The sequence below is a fragment of the Danio rerio genome, chromosome 20, assembly GCF_052040795.2.
Source record: "Danio rerio strain M-AB ecotype USA chromosome 20, GRCz13ab, whole genome shotgun sequence".
Classification (NCBI taxonomy): domain Eukaryota; kingdom Metazoa; phylum Chordata; class Actinopteri; order Cypriniformes; family Danionidae; genus Danio; species Danio rerio.
Window position 1 is genome coordinate 36,227,947 of NC_141040.1, and position 17,486 is coordinate 36,245,432.

Sequence of the window (17,486 nt, forward strand, 5' to 3'; positions counted from 1 at the left end):
AAAACACCAAAAAATTACATTTAAAAAAGAAAGATTGTTTTAATTTAAATCCTCTTTCGTTGTGTCTTTCAGGTCCACGTTAATTTGCTTCTTATGGAAGCGCGCATGCAGGCAGAACTGCTCTACGCTCTGAGAGCTATCACTCGCTACATGACATGAAGTGCTGTTCTTGTCGACCTTCTTAATTAATAGTTTACTGTTGTTGTTGATGTTGCTACAGTGGGACACTTTATTAAACATAAAAACAACAAAAAAATGGAAAAACATAAAATGGAGGAGGAAGAACGATTGAGTGGCCGCACTGGAGGACAATGACAAGGTTGTTTTGATAAAAGAAGGAGAAAAAAAAAACAACCAAACCTTACTTGCTGAATCACTTGTGTGTCCTCTCAGCCTCCACTAGTGGGCGTCTGAGGGGATTCAGTTTCTCAAGAGGACAAGCTGAAACGGCGAGCTTCTGGAGGCCAGGCCTCCTTTAGTATTTCAAATGCATCTGCGATAAGATGCTATATAATCATATCTTCTTTTTGTGAGATTAAAAAAAACAACATGCACACACACACACACAAATAGCAACTCCAGCAATGGTGCAGATAGACTGCACTAACATGCCTATCTACTAGTATGTTTCGTTTCATATCGTTTTATATTGTTTTTAAACAAAATTTGAGCAGTGGCTAGAGATAGAAGCATTACTGATTTTTGCATAAACGCGTGCCTAGTCATGCGCAGCACTGGCAACAGATGCCGAGGTGCCGTCTGTTCATGCTGCTTTTCTCAACTGAGAGGCCTCAAGACACCCAAACCATCACCCATTTGTATAAGCTAATCCAGGAACGATTGTGTTAATGTGAGTGTGAGAGCGCAATTCAAAAGTAATAGCTGTTCTGAGCCCTTCTTATAGGTTACTGTAAGACACCACTTTTCGTCACATTTCCAATGTGTGAATGCTATGTGAGGGAGGGGGATTAAAAAAATCCAAACATAGGCTCTTTTGGGGTTTTCATGCATTTAAAATGTCAAAGCACTTTTTTAAGAAAAAAAAATGTTAAGCTTCAGCTGTTATGTAGCCATTTTGTTTCGATGACCGTTTCCTATCTCTTTTTTTATTGTGTGTTAGTGACTTTTAAAGCGAAAAGGTCTTCCTTTTGTGATGTGCTTCCTGTTGCTCTGATCCATCCGCCTTATCTGTCTTCCTTGTAATGCACGGTCATCTAAACTCAAGCTTTTTTTTTTTGTTGTTGTCATTTTGGGGTTTATTATAACTAAATACCTCCTGTTGTATCCTTAAATATCTAAGTGCTGTCTGGTGAGCTGAACTTTTGTCTTACAATGTTGTGGGCTGCAATCTGTACAGACGTAGTCTCTAAGAACCAGGCGACCCGTGCGGCTGTGGGGTTAAATGCTTGTTCTCATTCTCAGAACTTTAACCAGTGTAACTAAGCAGTTTTGTTTCGAGTGAGCGTGTGTGTTCTTTTCAAGCAGGGTGGATTCTCTGCTGTCTTTTTTTTGTTTTGTTTACTAAAACCAGTTAAGTACTGCATTCTGATGATGGCAGGACTAGAGGGATGGTACTTTTTTCTTTGGAAATGGATATGAGGAGGTTTTAAGTCAGACTTGAGAGACTGATGTCAGTTACTGACACTTTTATAAGAAAATATTTGATAAAAAAAGAAAGAAAAATAAAACATTGTATTTCACTTGTTTCATTTGTAGTTTAATCATTTTTGCTTTCTTCCCAGAAACTCACAGTAAAATGATACATTGCACCAAACAATCACTGTTATTTAGTATTAAAAGATTTAAACAGGCCGTACCACAAGAACTAAAGCTTTTCTCATTCATATTTGTGTGCTTAACAAGAATAACACACTTTAGGATATCATTTATGTAACTTTAGGTCACATAATTAATGTTTTGATGACAACTACTCGCCCTTATATCAAAGTTTTATGTATCAAAACAAGCCTAAAGTAAAGCGTCCCATGCTGTGCACTAATGATTTAAACACACAATGTTGAAGGTAGCAATTCATCTTCTCACAGCATGGATAAAAGAAAGTCACAGTGCTGACCTGGGAACTATCCCTTTTACAAAAATAATAAAATTTTCCCATAGTTACAAATTTCCCTCTATCATCCGAGGCCATTTGGTGCCAGTAAATGGTCATTGTTTGGAAATCACCATAGGCTAGTTGCTCATTTTAAAAGTAAATGACAAGAAGTTGGTTTCAACTCCTAAAAATGTTTATATTTTCTGAATAAAGTCCCTTAGAGATGTGCTGCTTTAGACTTCACACTGAAGACTAAAAGCCACACAGTAATTAAATACAATTCACCAACAAAATCACATTTTAAGCATGTATAGCTCACCTCTAGGGCAGCTGTGTTAACTTCATATTAATGTATTTCAGCTGTAAAGTGTAACTGTCAGGGCAAAAGGAGGGAAGCCAGTGCCATATTACAGTATATAGGTTTGATGTGATTGTATTAAGCAAGTATGACAATGTTTCTATTCTGTGTTCCTTACAGACTTTTCTGGAAGTGTCTGTTTAATAAAGTCTTTTAAGATGATTGATAGTGTCGTGAGTGGATTTATACACATGATTATTGCCTTCATAATATCTTTGAATGTAATTTACAGCAATTTTCTGTTGAATAATAAACATTCGAATAGTATTATTTGTATATAATTATTTGAACAGTAGCCTATATACAGTATTAACTTGTCTTAAAGTGCATTATACACACCAGCTTGTTTGTGGTTGTGAAGACTGGAGATAAGGCTGTGCATCACTTGTGCTTATTGAATGATTCCAGTGGTGTTTTCAATATGTAAACGTTGTCTCAGCCTTTCAGCTACTGGTAGAAAGAGCAGCTCCCAGCGTGCTTCCTGAACCTGTCTGACTCCGTCTTCAGAAGGCCACTGCAAAGCTTCTCTGTCTGTCCAAAACACAAGACAAAATGTTTTTCACTGATTCTTTGCGGCAGTTTGATTGACAGGCGATCCGGCCAATCACAACACCGATATTCTTTGCGCCGTCACTGTCCACGATGTTCTCTCATAGTAGCTTTTATCAATAAATTATCTTGATTGATATGCAGTTAACAAGAAATTAGACGAAAGTGTGGGACTTGCAACGCCAACAAAGACAGCAGTTACACATAAAGACTGGGTAATTTACAATTTGACACATTATTGAAATCCAGAGAAGTGAATGGAAACGTTTGTGTGGACAGATCACAATCAACTGTTAATGGCGCTGTTACTAAAATAACTGCTAGCTAACGATTTAAAACATTCTGCTCAAAACCAGAGGGCTCAAGACTGAACTAACTTTTCTGTTATTGGTTCAGGACAGTTTGCAGAACTTTAGTTTATTGAGATGTGATTTGTGACGTGGCAAAATATGCTGTAAACAACATGAGGACTCTGAAGATGACAGGTGAGCTGAGCTAATGTTAGCACAAACTGCTTAGCATTGAGACATGATACACAGTAAAATAATTAATCTTTTCTGTTTTATAATTTCATATATGCACTTATAGTTTTGTCTTCTTCGAGATGCCACCATTTGCATTTGTTTGTGAATTATGTTAAGGAAATCAATATGTAACATTTTTAATAAATTAATGTTAGATTATCCAAACTGCCATCAGAACTGATTCGTATTTCATGGCTATAACTTTCAATGTAGAATTCGATTTAAGTTTACATCCTGCATATTCCCAACCTTTATAATCTGCTTTTGTCTAATATCGTAATATTTTTTTCTGGAAATTATTTACTATTTTTCTAGGGAGTGCACAAATTGATAGCAGAGCACCATGGCTTATTTTGAAAGCTAGTTGGAAAACATGGGGCGGGGTATGCAAAGTGTACATTTTGGCCCAGAATTATGTACTATTGACCTTATTCGTCAATGTTATAGCCATTTTAAAAGTTAAATCGAGGCTGTGGTGAGAAGAAGGCGAAAGTATCACCTGTTTACCTGGCGGTTCTGAATGGATAGTGAAAATAAAAAGGGATATAGGACCTCATTTTCAACTAAATTAAAGGAAATGGCACTAGTTAGCTAACATTTTCTTTCCCAAACACACATTTTAGATGCCATTTATCAAACTCAAGTTAATGAACTGATTCTTTCACTATATTAGACTCGCCACGATACTGAATGTTGGTAACGTTACTGAAATAAATTTAAAAAACGTCAATTTCCATCATTTAAGCACTGTTAAGCGCTTTCTTAAACAACAAGGGTGTGCTCCAAACATTTTACAAAGGACTGCATTGTTTAATCGCTCACTGGGTTACATAGGCTGATGCAGGGAAGCGTCCCCACAGTGTTTAACTGGTGCCATGAACTGAAGCCTAGGAGGACACTTAAGGTTATTACTCTTAAAGAGATTATGATTTTGTTTGATGCCTAATATGCTTTTAATTGTTTAAATTAAACTGAACTAAATGATATTAAAGTGAAGTTTACACCATTTCTTCATTTTGAAACCACGACAACACCTGGAGATTTGTAGTCCACAGCGTGTTGTTGTAATCTTTACAGTGCTGATCCTTTACTTCCGGGTTTCTTCCCACCACAGCCTCACTTTCGTTTTTTAAAATGGCGGCCGCATGAAATAAGCATATTCAGTTGCATATGGGAGAAATGACTAGGAATTATGAACAGCAGAAACTACTTGCTCCACAAACAAGTGTGTTCATAACTACACACAAAAAGTATGACAATATGAAAAGTAATGTAATAAGGAAATATCAGTTTGCAACATTAAGCAGCAAAATGAGTTTTAACGTCTAAAAATCAATGGAAGTGAATAAGAGTCTCGAGCCTGTAAAGATTGCAATGGCATTGTCCGCTTGTATGTGAAAAATCAGGTCAATACACTACGCATTGCCTTCTAGAGTACATATTTAACAAACATTTTGTCACCCCTCACCCTCCCATATGTAACTGCCAGAGGTTACATACATACAGTTAGGTGGATTTGGCCGAATTCCAATTCTATTTTACACCCCTTGACCTATAGCTACCCTTTGCTCCTTGAAACAGAGTAGCAGGAGCTAGGAGTAAAAATATGCTCCTAAGAAATAGGACACCACTACTACACCATTGCACGTCATTGAACATTGTGTAAACACGGAACTGTAAACAGTGTTTATTTGCATCGTGTTTGTTTATTCATGGATGTAACTACAAAAAACAACAGTAATTAGTGTTATGTATTTATAACATATGTGCAGTAAAAGATAAGAAAAGTCCCTGCTGCTGGACTTTTAATTCTGATATCCAGTCAAGCATATGTGGGACTATTCTGTGGTCAGTTACTGGTGTAATATTAGTGAACTTAAAAAAGAAATATAAATAAATAAGAACATAAGACAGAACATATAAAGAGAATGTTTTTGCGTTCTTAAATTCTTAATTTATGGCAAAAATTGAAAGGTCCTGTTAATTGCTTTGAAATGTGCATTTTTGTTTGATGTGTGACATAATTTTAACTGAAAGCTAGGCCGGACATATAGTAGCTCCTCCCCTTTAAAAACAGCTAATAGCGTTTCTTTGTTATCACAGCTCTGCCAGTGAGTTTTTAAGATCAAGCTCATCAAATGAAAAGCAAATAAGGAAGAGGCGGGACATGTCAGATACTTCAGAGTATTTGATTGGTCAGAAAATTTGATGAGAAACTGAAGTATGGTAAGGTGATGTCAAAAATGTAGTTCAATTTAAAAGAGAAACTACAGAATATGCATGATGCTATCATGTCAGTATGGACCAGCAACTTGTTAAATCTATAGCCGTATAAAAGTTTAAATGATTAGCTCTCCTGTGATTTTTTTTTTCTTCTTTTTTCAAATATTTCCCAAATAATGTTTGACATACCAAAGAATTCTTAAGGTCAATTTTATTAGCCCTTAATAAACAATATATTTTTTCAATAGTCTACAGAACAAACAATCATTATACAATGACTTGCCTAATTAACCTATTTAAGCTTTTGAATGTCACTTAAGCTGTAGTATCTTGAACAATATCTAACCCAGGCTCATTCTAAAAATGTACCATTATATACATTTCTGGAGAGCACCAAATACGTCCCAGGAGCTACGTTTTTGTTTTAGCAAATCCACCAGAGGCCAATGTGTACACTTTTTCAGATCTCAAATTTCTCTCGCAACTGCAATTCGCACTGACTGACTGATCAACTGACCCATCCCCCACCTTCACTAAACCCAACCAATAGTGTTTTCAAAAGCACCAGTTGACCCGACCACCCACTTCCCTAAACCCAAGCGACAGTGTTTTCAAAAGCAATCCAGAAAAAGAAAAGCCCTTGCCTGATTTTTACCCCATTTTTAGAGTTTACCACATTCTCACCCTGTTATTTGCTTGTTCATTTTATTTAATTTTTGGCTTCTGTTTTTGTCTTACCTGTTTTCTGGAACTGTTGTTTGCCTGACTCAAACCCCATTGTCGTGGTCAACTCCTCTCTGCATTGCTTACATAACGATCTTACTCGACAAACTAGTAACAGCAAGAAAGCTGTCCATATGGAAGTAAGCAGTCAGCTAGTAAGCGCGAAAAGGAACGGTGTCATACTGCCCCGTATCATTTGTTTTAAAGACGAAATGTAGCCATATGTACTTCTGAGTGCATAATTCACGATCTCCAGAAACGTATATACTAGGGATGTAACGGTATTGTAAATACCGTCATACCGCAATATTAATTTTTTTCGATATTACCGTAGTCGCATGACTCGGTAAAACTATAGGTCTTCTGAGAAAATTTGCTCAGGCGAATGAAGCGAACGGGAGGTAGCGAAAACTACAATTCCCATCAGCCCATGCTTGACCATCATCCCTTGCGGTCTGTTGTCGCTACAGATACAGTAATGCGGAAATGGAGTGTGCTGCTAGAAGCGGGGATGAAAAAGAGCTGGAAAACTCTAAAGCGGGTGTTGTCGCCGCGCACGTTCTGAATAGCGGTGTTGTCGCGCGAGTTCTTATCAGCTGTGTTGTCGCGCGCGTACTGAATAGCGGTGTTGTCAGCACACTGTTCAGATTGATGCAGACATGAGACCTCTATCTTACTCATGGTTTGTCCTCTCAAGTGGGGGAAAGACAATGCACAACGTTACCCACTGCTGTCAACCTGGGCCAAGTCATATCTCTCTTGTCCCAGAAACCTCAGTCCCAAATGAGAGGTTTTTTTTTCTGTTGCAGGGGACATTGTAAATGCCCAGAGATACCAGCTTTTACCAGATTATATTTATATGTTAATTTTCCTTTAAACCCATCTCTATCTAAGTGAGTGAGTGATTAAATGTTGAATGTGATGAGTTTTCAACAATACTAAATTGAAACTTTATTTTTTTACATGGTTTAATATTTTTTTGTTATTAAAATTGAAGTTCCTGTTTCAAAGCTTACAGATAGATGACTAATTTGTATGTCATTGACACTTTTGGCACTTTTTTGGAGTATTTTCATAAGTTTTCTTTTTCCTGTAAATGATTCAATAAATACCGTACCATGACATTCATACCGAGGTATTACCGTACCGTGAAATTCTGATACCGTTACATCCCTAGTATATACGTAAGGCTTCATTTTCAGAATGAGTCTATGTTGCAACCATGTAGTAAAATATTATACTGTTGTCATGGCAAAGATAAAAGAAATCAGTTATTAGAAATGAGTTATTAAAACTATTATGTTTAGAAATGTGTTGAAAAAATCTGTCTGTTAAACAGAAATTGGGGAAAAATATACAGGAGGGCAAATAATTCAAGAGGGCTAACAATTCTGACTTCAACTGTAATTGTCTAACCATGTTAAACTAAGTCCTGGTGCTTGTGTGTTCATATATACCTGTGTAAAGCCGTAAGATCTCCAGAAGCTCTTGAGCGTGTTGGAGCTCTCCATCTAAAGAGCAGTTCCACAGAGTCTGACACACCACAGCGGCTAAATGCCAGTCCTGAGGCCCGAAGTCACGCAGACAGTCAACAAGCCTGGAGAGAAAACATAATACTGTTAAACGTCAGTCGAAAAAATTGGCGCACCAAAAAAGCGAGAGGCGAGATTTACTTCTGAACGGCTCCCTCGGCGCTCAGCATGGCCCTGTTGTCGGGATCTGCAGATAAGTTGATGAGAACTCCACATGCAGAGAAACACACATCAGGGCTCTTGGAGTCCAGGAGGGTTATGACAAACTGCTCCACTGAGAGAAAAAAAACAAGGCCGGCGTCAGACTCTGGGGGTCTGATGACAGAAGAAGTGGAAGAGAGCGTCTCACACCTTTGTGCTGCATGACGAAGCGTCTCACGTCTTTGATCTGTGACAGGTTTCCAAACACCCGCGTGGCCTCCAAAACTGCATCCATACTGGAGCCCAGCAAGAGCTTGAGCAGCACTGCGGTGACAGAAGGACAGGCCGGGGGGAGATTACAAAGACAGATGCGACACACAGGATGGGTACACACACATGCACTCACTGTGAGATGTCTTACACTGGGAGATGTGTGTGTGTTGGGAACGGATCACTGAGCTCTGGGACGGGTAGAAAGAGAGGTTGTTGATGGTGGCCACTGCATTGATCACTAACTCTTCACTCTCCTGGACACTCCTGCACTCTGAGAGTCATGGGTAAAAGACAGAAAAATTTAGGTAATGATTAAACAAAATATAGAATTGATAGAATGGTGTATAAAAACACTACACTGCAAAAAATGCTTTTCTTGCTTAGATTTTTTTTGTCTTGTTTCTAATCTAAATATCTAAAATTTCTTATATCAAGAAGCATTTTTTAGACAAGCAAAACATATTGCCTTGTTTTGAGAAATATTATGCCAATATTAAGTTAATTTTATATTAATTTTGCTTACCCCATTGGCAGATTATTTTGCTTGTTTTAAGGAAAAACTGACTTAATATTGGCATAATATTTCTCAAAACAAGGCAATATGTTTTGCTTGTCTAAAAAATGCTTCTTGATATAAGAAATTTTAGATATTTAGACTAGAAACAAGACAAAAAAAATCTAAGCAAGAAAAGCATTTTTTGCAGTGTACCGGTCAAAAGTTTGGGGTCTGTTTTTTTTTCATATTTTTTTTTTTTTTGAGAAAATGATTCTGTTCATCAAGGCGCCATTTATTAAATGTACAAATATTGATAAATTTTTATATTTTAAATAACTGCTTTTATTATATGTCTTTTCAAATGTATTTATCACTTCAGTCATTATTGCTTTTATTACTATTTTCATTAATAATAATAATAATAATAATAATAATTAATATTAGAGTGATTTCTGAAGGATCATGTGAAGCTGAAAATTCATCTTTAAAATTACTGGAATAAACGTTAAACTGCACACTTTAGAACAGTTATTTTAAACTGCAATAACATTTTACAATTTGTACTGTATTTTTTGATAAAATAAATGCATCCTTGATGGGCAGGATATGCTTATTTTAAAACATTTAAAAATCCTATTGACCCCAAACCTTTGACCGGTAGTGTACATATATACATATATGGTCAATAAATGCTTAGTGCAATGCTCAGTTCTTAATTTTCATTTAAATTTCCAAACAAGAAAAATTATGTATTGCTGGAATTAAATGGTAATTCAAATACAAGATGAAAAAATAAATCCAGGCAGATGATGCTTGGTGTAAACAAACTATACTTGGTGAAAAATAAGGCCCAATTCTAATTTTGTACCCTACCCCTTTCCCTTGGCCCTTGAAACAGAGTGTGAAGGGGGAGGGCTTCAAAATTTACCTCTAAGAAATGGGACAGCACTACAACACATGCACACGTCATCATGTGTCATCTTGATCTCTTGCTTCATATGAGATCGACGTATGCGACTGCTGCAGTTGCGTTTTTTTTTTTTTGGTATTTATCTTCAAGAAATCACTGAAGGCAATGATATCATGTTATCATAACGATATAATGTGGCAATAAGATCATAACTGTACTGTGTATTTACATTGTGACCATATATTTATTTATGTAAACACAAAAACAACATTAACATTATAGCAGACACTGTAAAAAATCATTCCCAGCCATTAGATTTTTCTGACAGCGTATTCCATTGTCATTTAGTGTCAGAATGTTGTGGGACTGCTATACAGGAGTTATTATTATGGATTATACACTTTAAAAAAATCCGTATTTTATGGCAATTTTACACCCCAGCTGCTGGGGAAAAAAACTTAAAATAGGGGCCATTAAATTACAGAAATTTGCTTAAATTTTAATTTCTGCTTAAATTTTCCCGGCAGCTGGGGTGTAAAATTACATTTAAAATTACAGATTTTTTTACAGTGTAGATAGCAAAATTAAGCGTTTTTTTTTTTTTTTTAGTATTTTTTTTTAAAAGGATGACGGTAAAACAAGAACACGGTTATAAATATATTAAAACATATGCTTGTTTGTGGTAAAAAATCATAATAATGACTAAAATGCTAATTTGTGCATCTTACTTCAGTGTCAGCTGGTGTATTCTGGGAAATTTTTGTACTCCTTGGTTTTGAGTGTGGTCCTGAAAAATCTCTGTTTCAATGGGTATCTAGCCCTTCCGCTTAGCTGCACGCCTTCAAGCTAAAGAGAATTGGGTAAGGGCAAGGGCTAAGGGGTAGAATTGGCATTGAACCTAAATGACTTTGTAAGTCAATGAATGATTTATTAAAAGCTAACATTCATTTCTACTGGAGCTGGAGATACATTTCAGTTCAGTGTTCAAATTTACTGGCTTTTTTAATCACTTCTTCAAGAGGACTATATTTATGAACATAGTCAAAAGGGGGTATAAGGGGTCAAATGATACGTGACTTTGACTTTATGAACAAGTCATTTAAATATTCAATAGATTAGTTGGAAAACTTTGAGATTGATGTGTTCTGCAGCACTTCTGCTGTTAAAAGGATAGTTCAATCCAAAAAAAATTAATTCTGTCATTATTTACCAACTCTGACTCTTTAATTGTTGTCTGTTGTACAAAAATAATATTTTTTGAAGAATGTTGGAAAAAACAGTTACCACTGACATATATAGTAGGGAAAACTAATACCAATGAAGTAATTGGTTACCAGTTTCCAACATTCTTCAAAATCTCATGATGACAGAATTTTCATATTTTGGGAAAATATCCTATTAACCATATCTTAGTTGGCAGTGCAAAACATTGAATACACTGTCCATGCATATAAAAAGGGGGGAAAGTGTGTTATTACCTTATATCATAGGTCACAAACTATATTCCTGGACAGCAGCAGCTCTGCACTGCTCTCCAACATTAATCAGCCACACCTGATCCAACTAATCAAGGTGTTCAAGACTACTAGAGACCCAACTCTGCAGAGCTGCGGCCCTCCAGGAATTGAGTTTGAGGCCATTGCCTTACATGTTTGTTTATATGTTTGTAATTAATGTAGACCAAACCATAAGTCTATTTAAAAGTCAGTTCATAAAAATGGTCAGTTTAAAAGTGGCTATACATTACATGAGTAACAATGCTTAGTAAACATTAGAAGTTGCATGATGGTTCACTTCTTGGTAGTGAAGATCCAACCTGACAGATTGCTAATCAGGTGTCACTTCCTCCTTGAGAAGTTTCAAAACCCTTCGTGTGAATTTCAGATGGAGCCCTTCATGATAAATCTGAAATAGAGGTAGTCAGAATCTGACACCAAGTGTGTCTACAGAAACATTCTGTAGTTCCCGTTCAAAGTGCGGTTTGCTCTGTCAGTGTTTGTGCGTCACGCTCCAAAATGTGTGCGTTTCGAAACACCTTTTGTTGTGGCAAATGCTCAGTCACTGTTGATTTCTCAGTTTGTACTTTTTTGTCCTTCTCATATTACATTTTCATCATAACAGGATGTCATTTTAATGTAGCAGACATAAGGTAGATTAGCGAAAAAACAATAAATCTCCCACCCACTTCCTCTCCTCATGTTCTTGTATCTATTTAAAAAAAAAAAAGCAACAGCATGCTCTAACTGTCGTTTCAAACTGTAGATATCTGTTTTAATTTAACACATATTTCCACAGGATCTCTTTCTCTATTTCAAAAAGGAAACGCACAACCACCTCTTCACCCCTATCAATGCCTCCTTCTGAAACTTCCACATGCAGAACCAAAACCAATCTTGCAGCCTTCACACAATCAAACCGCCGGGCTGCTCAAGTCAAGATCTGTGCACAAGTCTGCAGTCTGGTTGTTCTCATCATTGGAGAGGATGCAGTAACTGTGGGGTCTGTGCCAGTAACTGACGCGGAGAGAACAGCATGTGATTGCAGTGCACAGCAACCAACCTGCATTCATTCAAGTTCAAGGAAGTAAACTTAGCCCGAAACATCTGTGTGTTGCTGTGTTTAAAGTCACATCTCTGTGACAACCACACTGAAATGCAAGAGCAAGTGTACAATGGTGCAATGCGTTAAAGCCTCTCTGAAATCAAAATAGAATGGGGTTTTATGAATAGTTTATCCATAAAAGCTGTTTGTTCCAAAGCTGTTTCAGTTTCTTTTCTTGTTGAACACAAAAGAAGATATTAGAATGTTGGAAACTGACGTCCATTTATTCCTACTATAAATGCAAATTGCTAGCAGTTTCCACGTTCTTCAAAATATCTTCGTTTATGTTCAATAGAACAAAGAAACTCATAATGATTTGGAAACACATTATGCTGCAGTCACACTAGAGTTTGAGCTTGCTAAATTCTGTTGTACAGTGCTGCGAAAAGGGGCGGGATTAAACAAGATGATTAGACATTAAAAAAAGCAAACGATCAGTCCATGTTTTAAATATATGTAAAGAAAGGTCATGTTTTGATACTCGATTGGTCTCACACAATCATGTGATGCAATTTTGCAGGTCAGAGTTCACCAAGCTTAAACTGGTGAACTCAGCGAACTGCGAAAACTTGTCACACAAGCTTGCGTTTTCGGTCTGACGCATCTGCATATGAATAGAAGACTATGCAGAGAAAAGTGCAGTGTGACTGCAGCTTTAGAGTGAGTAAATCATTTGCTCAATAAAAAATAAATATTAAAAATAACAAATTTAATTTTTTCTGACCAATCAAATGCTCATTATAATCAGAAGCAGTCTATCAACTACAAGACGCAGTTGAACTCGATCACTTATTCAAATGTATGCGGACATTCATACCAAGGGTTTGCCTAAACCAGTAGTGCCCAAACTCGGTCTTGGAGTGGTCCTGCAAAGTTTAGTTTAAACCCATATTTAACACACATGAACCAGCAAATCAAGCTCTTTGTAGGTATACTAGGCTACGTCCAAAATCGCCTATACTACTCAGTAGGTAGTACTACCTTTGAATTTAAATGTACTACTAGACCTTTAGAAAAATACATTTTATACAGGATGAATGTGAGCAGTATGAATGTATCTCGGACAAACTACATCTGCCATTTTGTCATGATCACGTGACCTATCTGCGTCAATTGCATCGCTTCACTCCCATTCATGAATTCTCTCGTGGGGCATCATGGGATAGCACAGCATGCATGGATGTGCACTTCAAAATCTTGCTGAAAATAGTAAGTCATTCAGGTACTTCTCTCATACTGTTTTTTGAATTCTATGAATTAGACATACTTTTATTAATTTTATTTTGATTATTGTCTTTTTATATGTAATTTATTTTATTTATCTTTAGTATTGAGAGCTCTGCTGTGACATGAATTTCCCTTTGGGATTAATAAGTCTAAACAAACAAACAAACAATACCTCTTGGCTTGCATATTTTTTTAGCGTACACACTATCTAGCATAGCTGGAAGTATGCGATTTCGGACACAGCCATTGAAACTTCCAGGCAGGAGTGTTGAAGGAAGTTGGAGCTAAACTTTGCAGGACACCGGCCCTCCGGGACCCCTAAATAGTTGCATATATATATATATATATAAGAAAAACAAAATAAATGGTAGTCAACAGAGGGGAGCAATATGGGCTGGAAGTGCAAAGATTTAGGGTGCAAAAAAATCTGATGTGTACATAAATCTATGCAACTAATTAGAATTTGACACTAAATATATATTTTTTTAAAGCGGATACACATGTAGACCTACTTAGCATGTGATTATAGACTTTTTAAACTGTAAAATAAACAGAAAACTCTTGGACATGTTTTTAAAGGTGCTGTGAAAGACTTTAAAATGTGCATTTTTATTCTGTGTTTGGGGTAATCTCAACTGAAATGTGAAGGGAGGGTGGGGCATAGTGTAGCTCCACCCTTTTAAAAAACAGCCAATGGTAGGTATTGTTTTAACTCTGCCAGTGGGAGTGGTTGAGCTCAAGCCTATCAAATGTGAAGCATCTTGAAGGGGGCAAGACATGTACTAGAGGGCATTTGTTTGGTCACAATTTGAAAAGTTGACAAGTTTTACATGTTCATATCAGTTTTTTAACATCTATACGCAAATTTTGTCACTGTTTTGGTGTGAACCAGCTTATAGATATCCTAAATACAATACTGATACTAACATCTAAAATACTTTATTTAATTTCAAGAAACATTTTAAAGGGGGAGAAGCTACTTAATATGTCCTTATTGAAATAATATCGCACATCAAACAAAGCTGTGCTATACTTTAGGGGACCTTTAAAATCCCAGCTTTACATAAATAGAGAATGCAGAACCAAGCATATGTCTAATTAGGGACTCGACAGAGTGTGTGTATATAGATTATGATTATGTTTTGTACCCAGAACCTCCAGTAGCAGCTGTACACACAATGTGTTGGCAGCCAATGCTGTGCCCACTGTGGGATGGATGGCCAGGTTGGCCAGCAGTCTGATTAGTTTGACCAAGACGTCCTCTCTCTCTGGAGAAAGACGTTGTTCAGGGGGCGATGACGTATTCTGGTAGGCCTGGAAAAGATCTAGGAGGACATCCATTCCTCGTTCCTCCTCATAGACTTGCTCTCTGGCTTCAGTGCTCTTGGCGGTCAGATTTCCTAGTGTGAACAGGAGACGCACCACAAGATCCTGCACATAAGAAACAAGTGTGTGTTACATATGTGGATATCTAAGTTAGCTTGAAGATATTTTTGATGTTTTTTTTTTAATTGTCTATTTACAAATGTTTCCATTACATTAAGCACTGAGCATTTGGTACTTTTTTTGGTGCAACACTCTAGCTCCGGCAGCTAGCTCTCTGCAACTATCACATGGTCACCCACTGAAGGTAAGCAGGGCTGCGCAGTACCTGAATGGGAAACCACATGGGAAAGCTGGGTTGCTGCCGGAAGTGATGTTAGTGAGACCAGCAGGGGGCACCCAACCTGTGGTCTGTGTGGGTCCTAATGCCCCAGTATAGTGACGGGGACCCTATATTGCTCAGTGAGCACGGATGAGACGTTAAAACAAGGTCCTGACTTTATGTGGTCGTTAAAAAGAGTAAGGGTTTAACTCTGGCATCCTGGCCAAATCTACCCACTGCCATTTGTCTTTCATGGCCTCCTAACCATCCCCATATCATAATTGGCTTCATCACTCTGTCTCATCTTTACCAATCAGCTGGTGTGTGGTCTGGCGCAATATGGCTGCTGTCGCGTCATCCAGGTAGATGCTGCACACTGGTGGGGGTTGAGGAGATTCCCCCAAACGTGTACAGCGCTCTGAGTGTCTAGAAATATGCTATATAAATGTAAGGAATTATTATTATTATTATTATTATTATTATTATTATTATTAATAACACTCGTCAATGTCCCTTTTTAGTTCATCCAATCACAGTGGAGGAGGGGTGGGAAAAATACCACACCAACAAACCCTTTGTGTAAACAGCAATCAAAAAAATGGAAAATAAATGAATATCCTGCTCCTTAATGTCAACACGGTTAGCCATAAACAAATTATGCAAAATCAGTTGCTATTAACAGTACCCTAGATGTCATAACAACCAAAGCATCTAAAAAATGCTGAAGAATCATTCACAACTTGGCATTTTGGGAAATATGCTGACTAAAATGTAGTGAGTAATGAGTATCTGATCATATAAAAATGTAGTATAATTTTAAATAATTCAAATGTTCTTGGTGTGTAATTAGTAAAACCAGTGTGAAGGCAAAATATGAACATTTTAAATGACCAATACTATTTTATAGCTGTGCTGTGGTTTTTAAATAGAGCATTTTAATTTGTTATTATATTAATCTCATTCTAGATGTGGATCAATAGTCATGTATGAAAATGTACCTTTTTAAAAAAAAAAAAAAACGCTATAATACTTTATAAAATATTTGAAATGTCATTTTCATTTTCTTAAATTTGATATGATTAGTGTTGTCAATTGATAAAAACCAAAAAAAATTCTGTAATTAATCACAGTAACTGCAATGCGGTGGCGCAGTAGGTGTGAGGCTGTCACCTCACAGCAAGAAGGTCGCTGACTTCGGCTGGGTCAGTTGGCGTTTCTGTGTGGAGTTTGCACGTTCTCCCCGCGTTTGCGTGGGTTACCTCCGGATGCTCCAGTTTTACCCACAGTCCAAAGACATGTGCTATAGGTAAATTGGGTAGGCTTAATTTTCCGTAGCGTATGAGTGTAAATGGATGTTTTCCAGAGATTGGTTGCAGCTGGAAGGGCATCCGCTGCGTAAAACATATGCTGGATAAGTTGGCAGTTCATTCCACTGTGGCGACCCTAGATTAATAAAGAGACTAAGCTGAAAAGAAAATGAATGAATGACATTCATTTTGAGACTTAAAAAGGACTTATTTCTAAAACATTAGAATAAATGTATTGATTATGGTATTGTTAACAACTGTTGAATTTGGAACAAAGTAACCCCCCAATATTGTTTTTTAATTTACTTATTATTATGTTTGTATTCGTTTATTATTTCATGTGCAATACAGCAAAATTGTATATTTTCTTAATTCAAAATATTTCTTAATAAAAAAAAAAAGAAAAGAAAAAAAAGAAATGCCAACTGGCCCATGCCAGGACTTAAACCAGCGACCTTCTTGTTGTGAGGCACTTGAGCCACTGTGCCGCCCCTTCAAATTTTATATCCCAAACAAAAAATACTTCTATAACTTTAATAATTTTGAATGTGACAGTACATAAGCTATTCAGTCAGGAGCAACGAGTAATTTTCGTCATCTTTTTTTATATGTAATACTGACACAGATTGAGATTGATTATAAGTCATATAATTATTACTAAATCTTTAAACCGCTTTGAAATGCCTGTGAACCCAGCACCCTTTTTGTGAACTTTACTTGGCCAGACTGTTTAAACTTGCTTTCAAAAGCTCTTTTCTGTTTTCATTTGATATGTATGAAAAGCGGGTTGCAGAGAGAGAGAGAGAAAGAGACCTCTGCCAGTAGTCTAGAGGACAGTATGTCCCGATGTGAGATGCAGGGTGTTTGCAGGACTGTGTTTATGATACCTAGTACACAGTGTGAACCGTGTTTATTCTTTATGAG

The 17,486-nt window shown here is 36.8% G+C and overlaps 2 protein-coding genes and 1 long non-coding RNA gene across 7 annotated transcripts in view; 2 read left to right on the plus strand and 1 right to left on the minus strand.

Annotated features, from left to right (window-relative positions):
* Nucleotides 1-1,700, plus strand: part of sesn1 (sestrin 1) — an 81,881-nt gene extending 80,181 nt beyond the window's left edge. For all 4 annotated transcript variants that reach the window (XM_087296606.1, XM_087296607.1, XM_087296608.1 and 1 more), the window contains one exon: nucleotides 73-1,700. In XM_087296606.1, coding sequence (XP_087152732.1) covers nucleotides 73-159 — 87 coding nt within the window. In that variant the 3' untranslated portion in view covers nucleotides 160-1,700. The remainder of the gene's footprint in view (nucleotides 1-72) is intronic.
* armc2 (armadillo repeat containing 2) overlaps nucleotides 1,227-17,486 on the minus strand; it is a 41,060-nt gene continuing 24,800 nt past the window's right edge. Inside the window, exons 13-18 of the mRNA XM_087298361.1 lie at nucleotides 14,759-15,041; nucleotides 8,525-8,647; nucleotides 8,314-8,427; nucleotides 8,104-8,236; nucleotides 7,888-8,027; nucleotides 1,227-2,942 (exon numbers count right to left, since the gene is read on the minus strand). Of these exons, the coding sequence (XP_087154487.1) occupies nucleotides 2,803-2,942; nucleotides 7,888-8,027; nucleotides 8,104-8,236; nucleotides 8,314-8,427; nucleotides 8,525-8,647; nucleotides 14,759-15,041 (933 nt within the window). The 3' untranslated portion in view covers nucleotides 1,227-2,802. The remainder of the gene's footprint in view (nucleotides 2,943-7,887; nucleotides 8,028-8,103; nucleotides 8,237-8,313; nucleotides 8,428-8,524; nucleotides 8,648-14,758; nucleotides 15,042-17,486) is intronic.
* LOC141379315 (uncharacterized) lies at nucleotides 3,041-13,091 on the plus strand. Of its 2 annotated transcripts, XR_015518604.1 has the most exons (4): nucleotides 3,041-3,175; nucleotides 3,357-3,445; nucleotides 8,360-8,489; nucleotides 12,078-12,382. It is a non-coding gene; the product is annotated as an uncharacterized LOC141379315 (long non-coding RNA). The 2 variants fall into 2 exon arrangements; XR_015518605.1 differs by lacking the exon at nucleotides 8,360-8,489 and having other exon boundaries at nucleotides 12,078-13,091.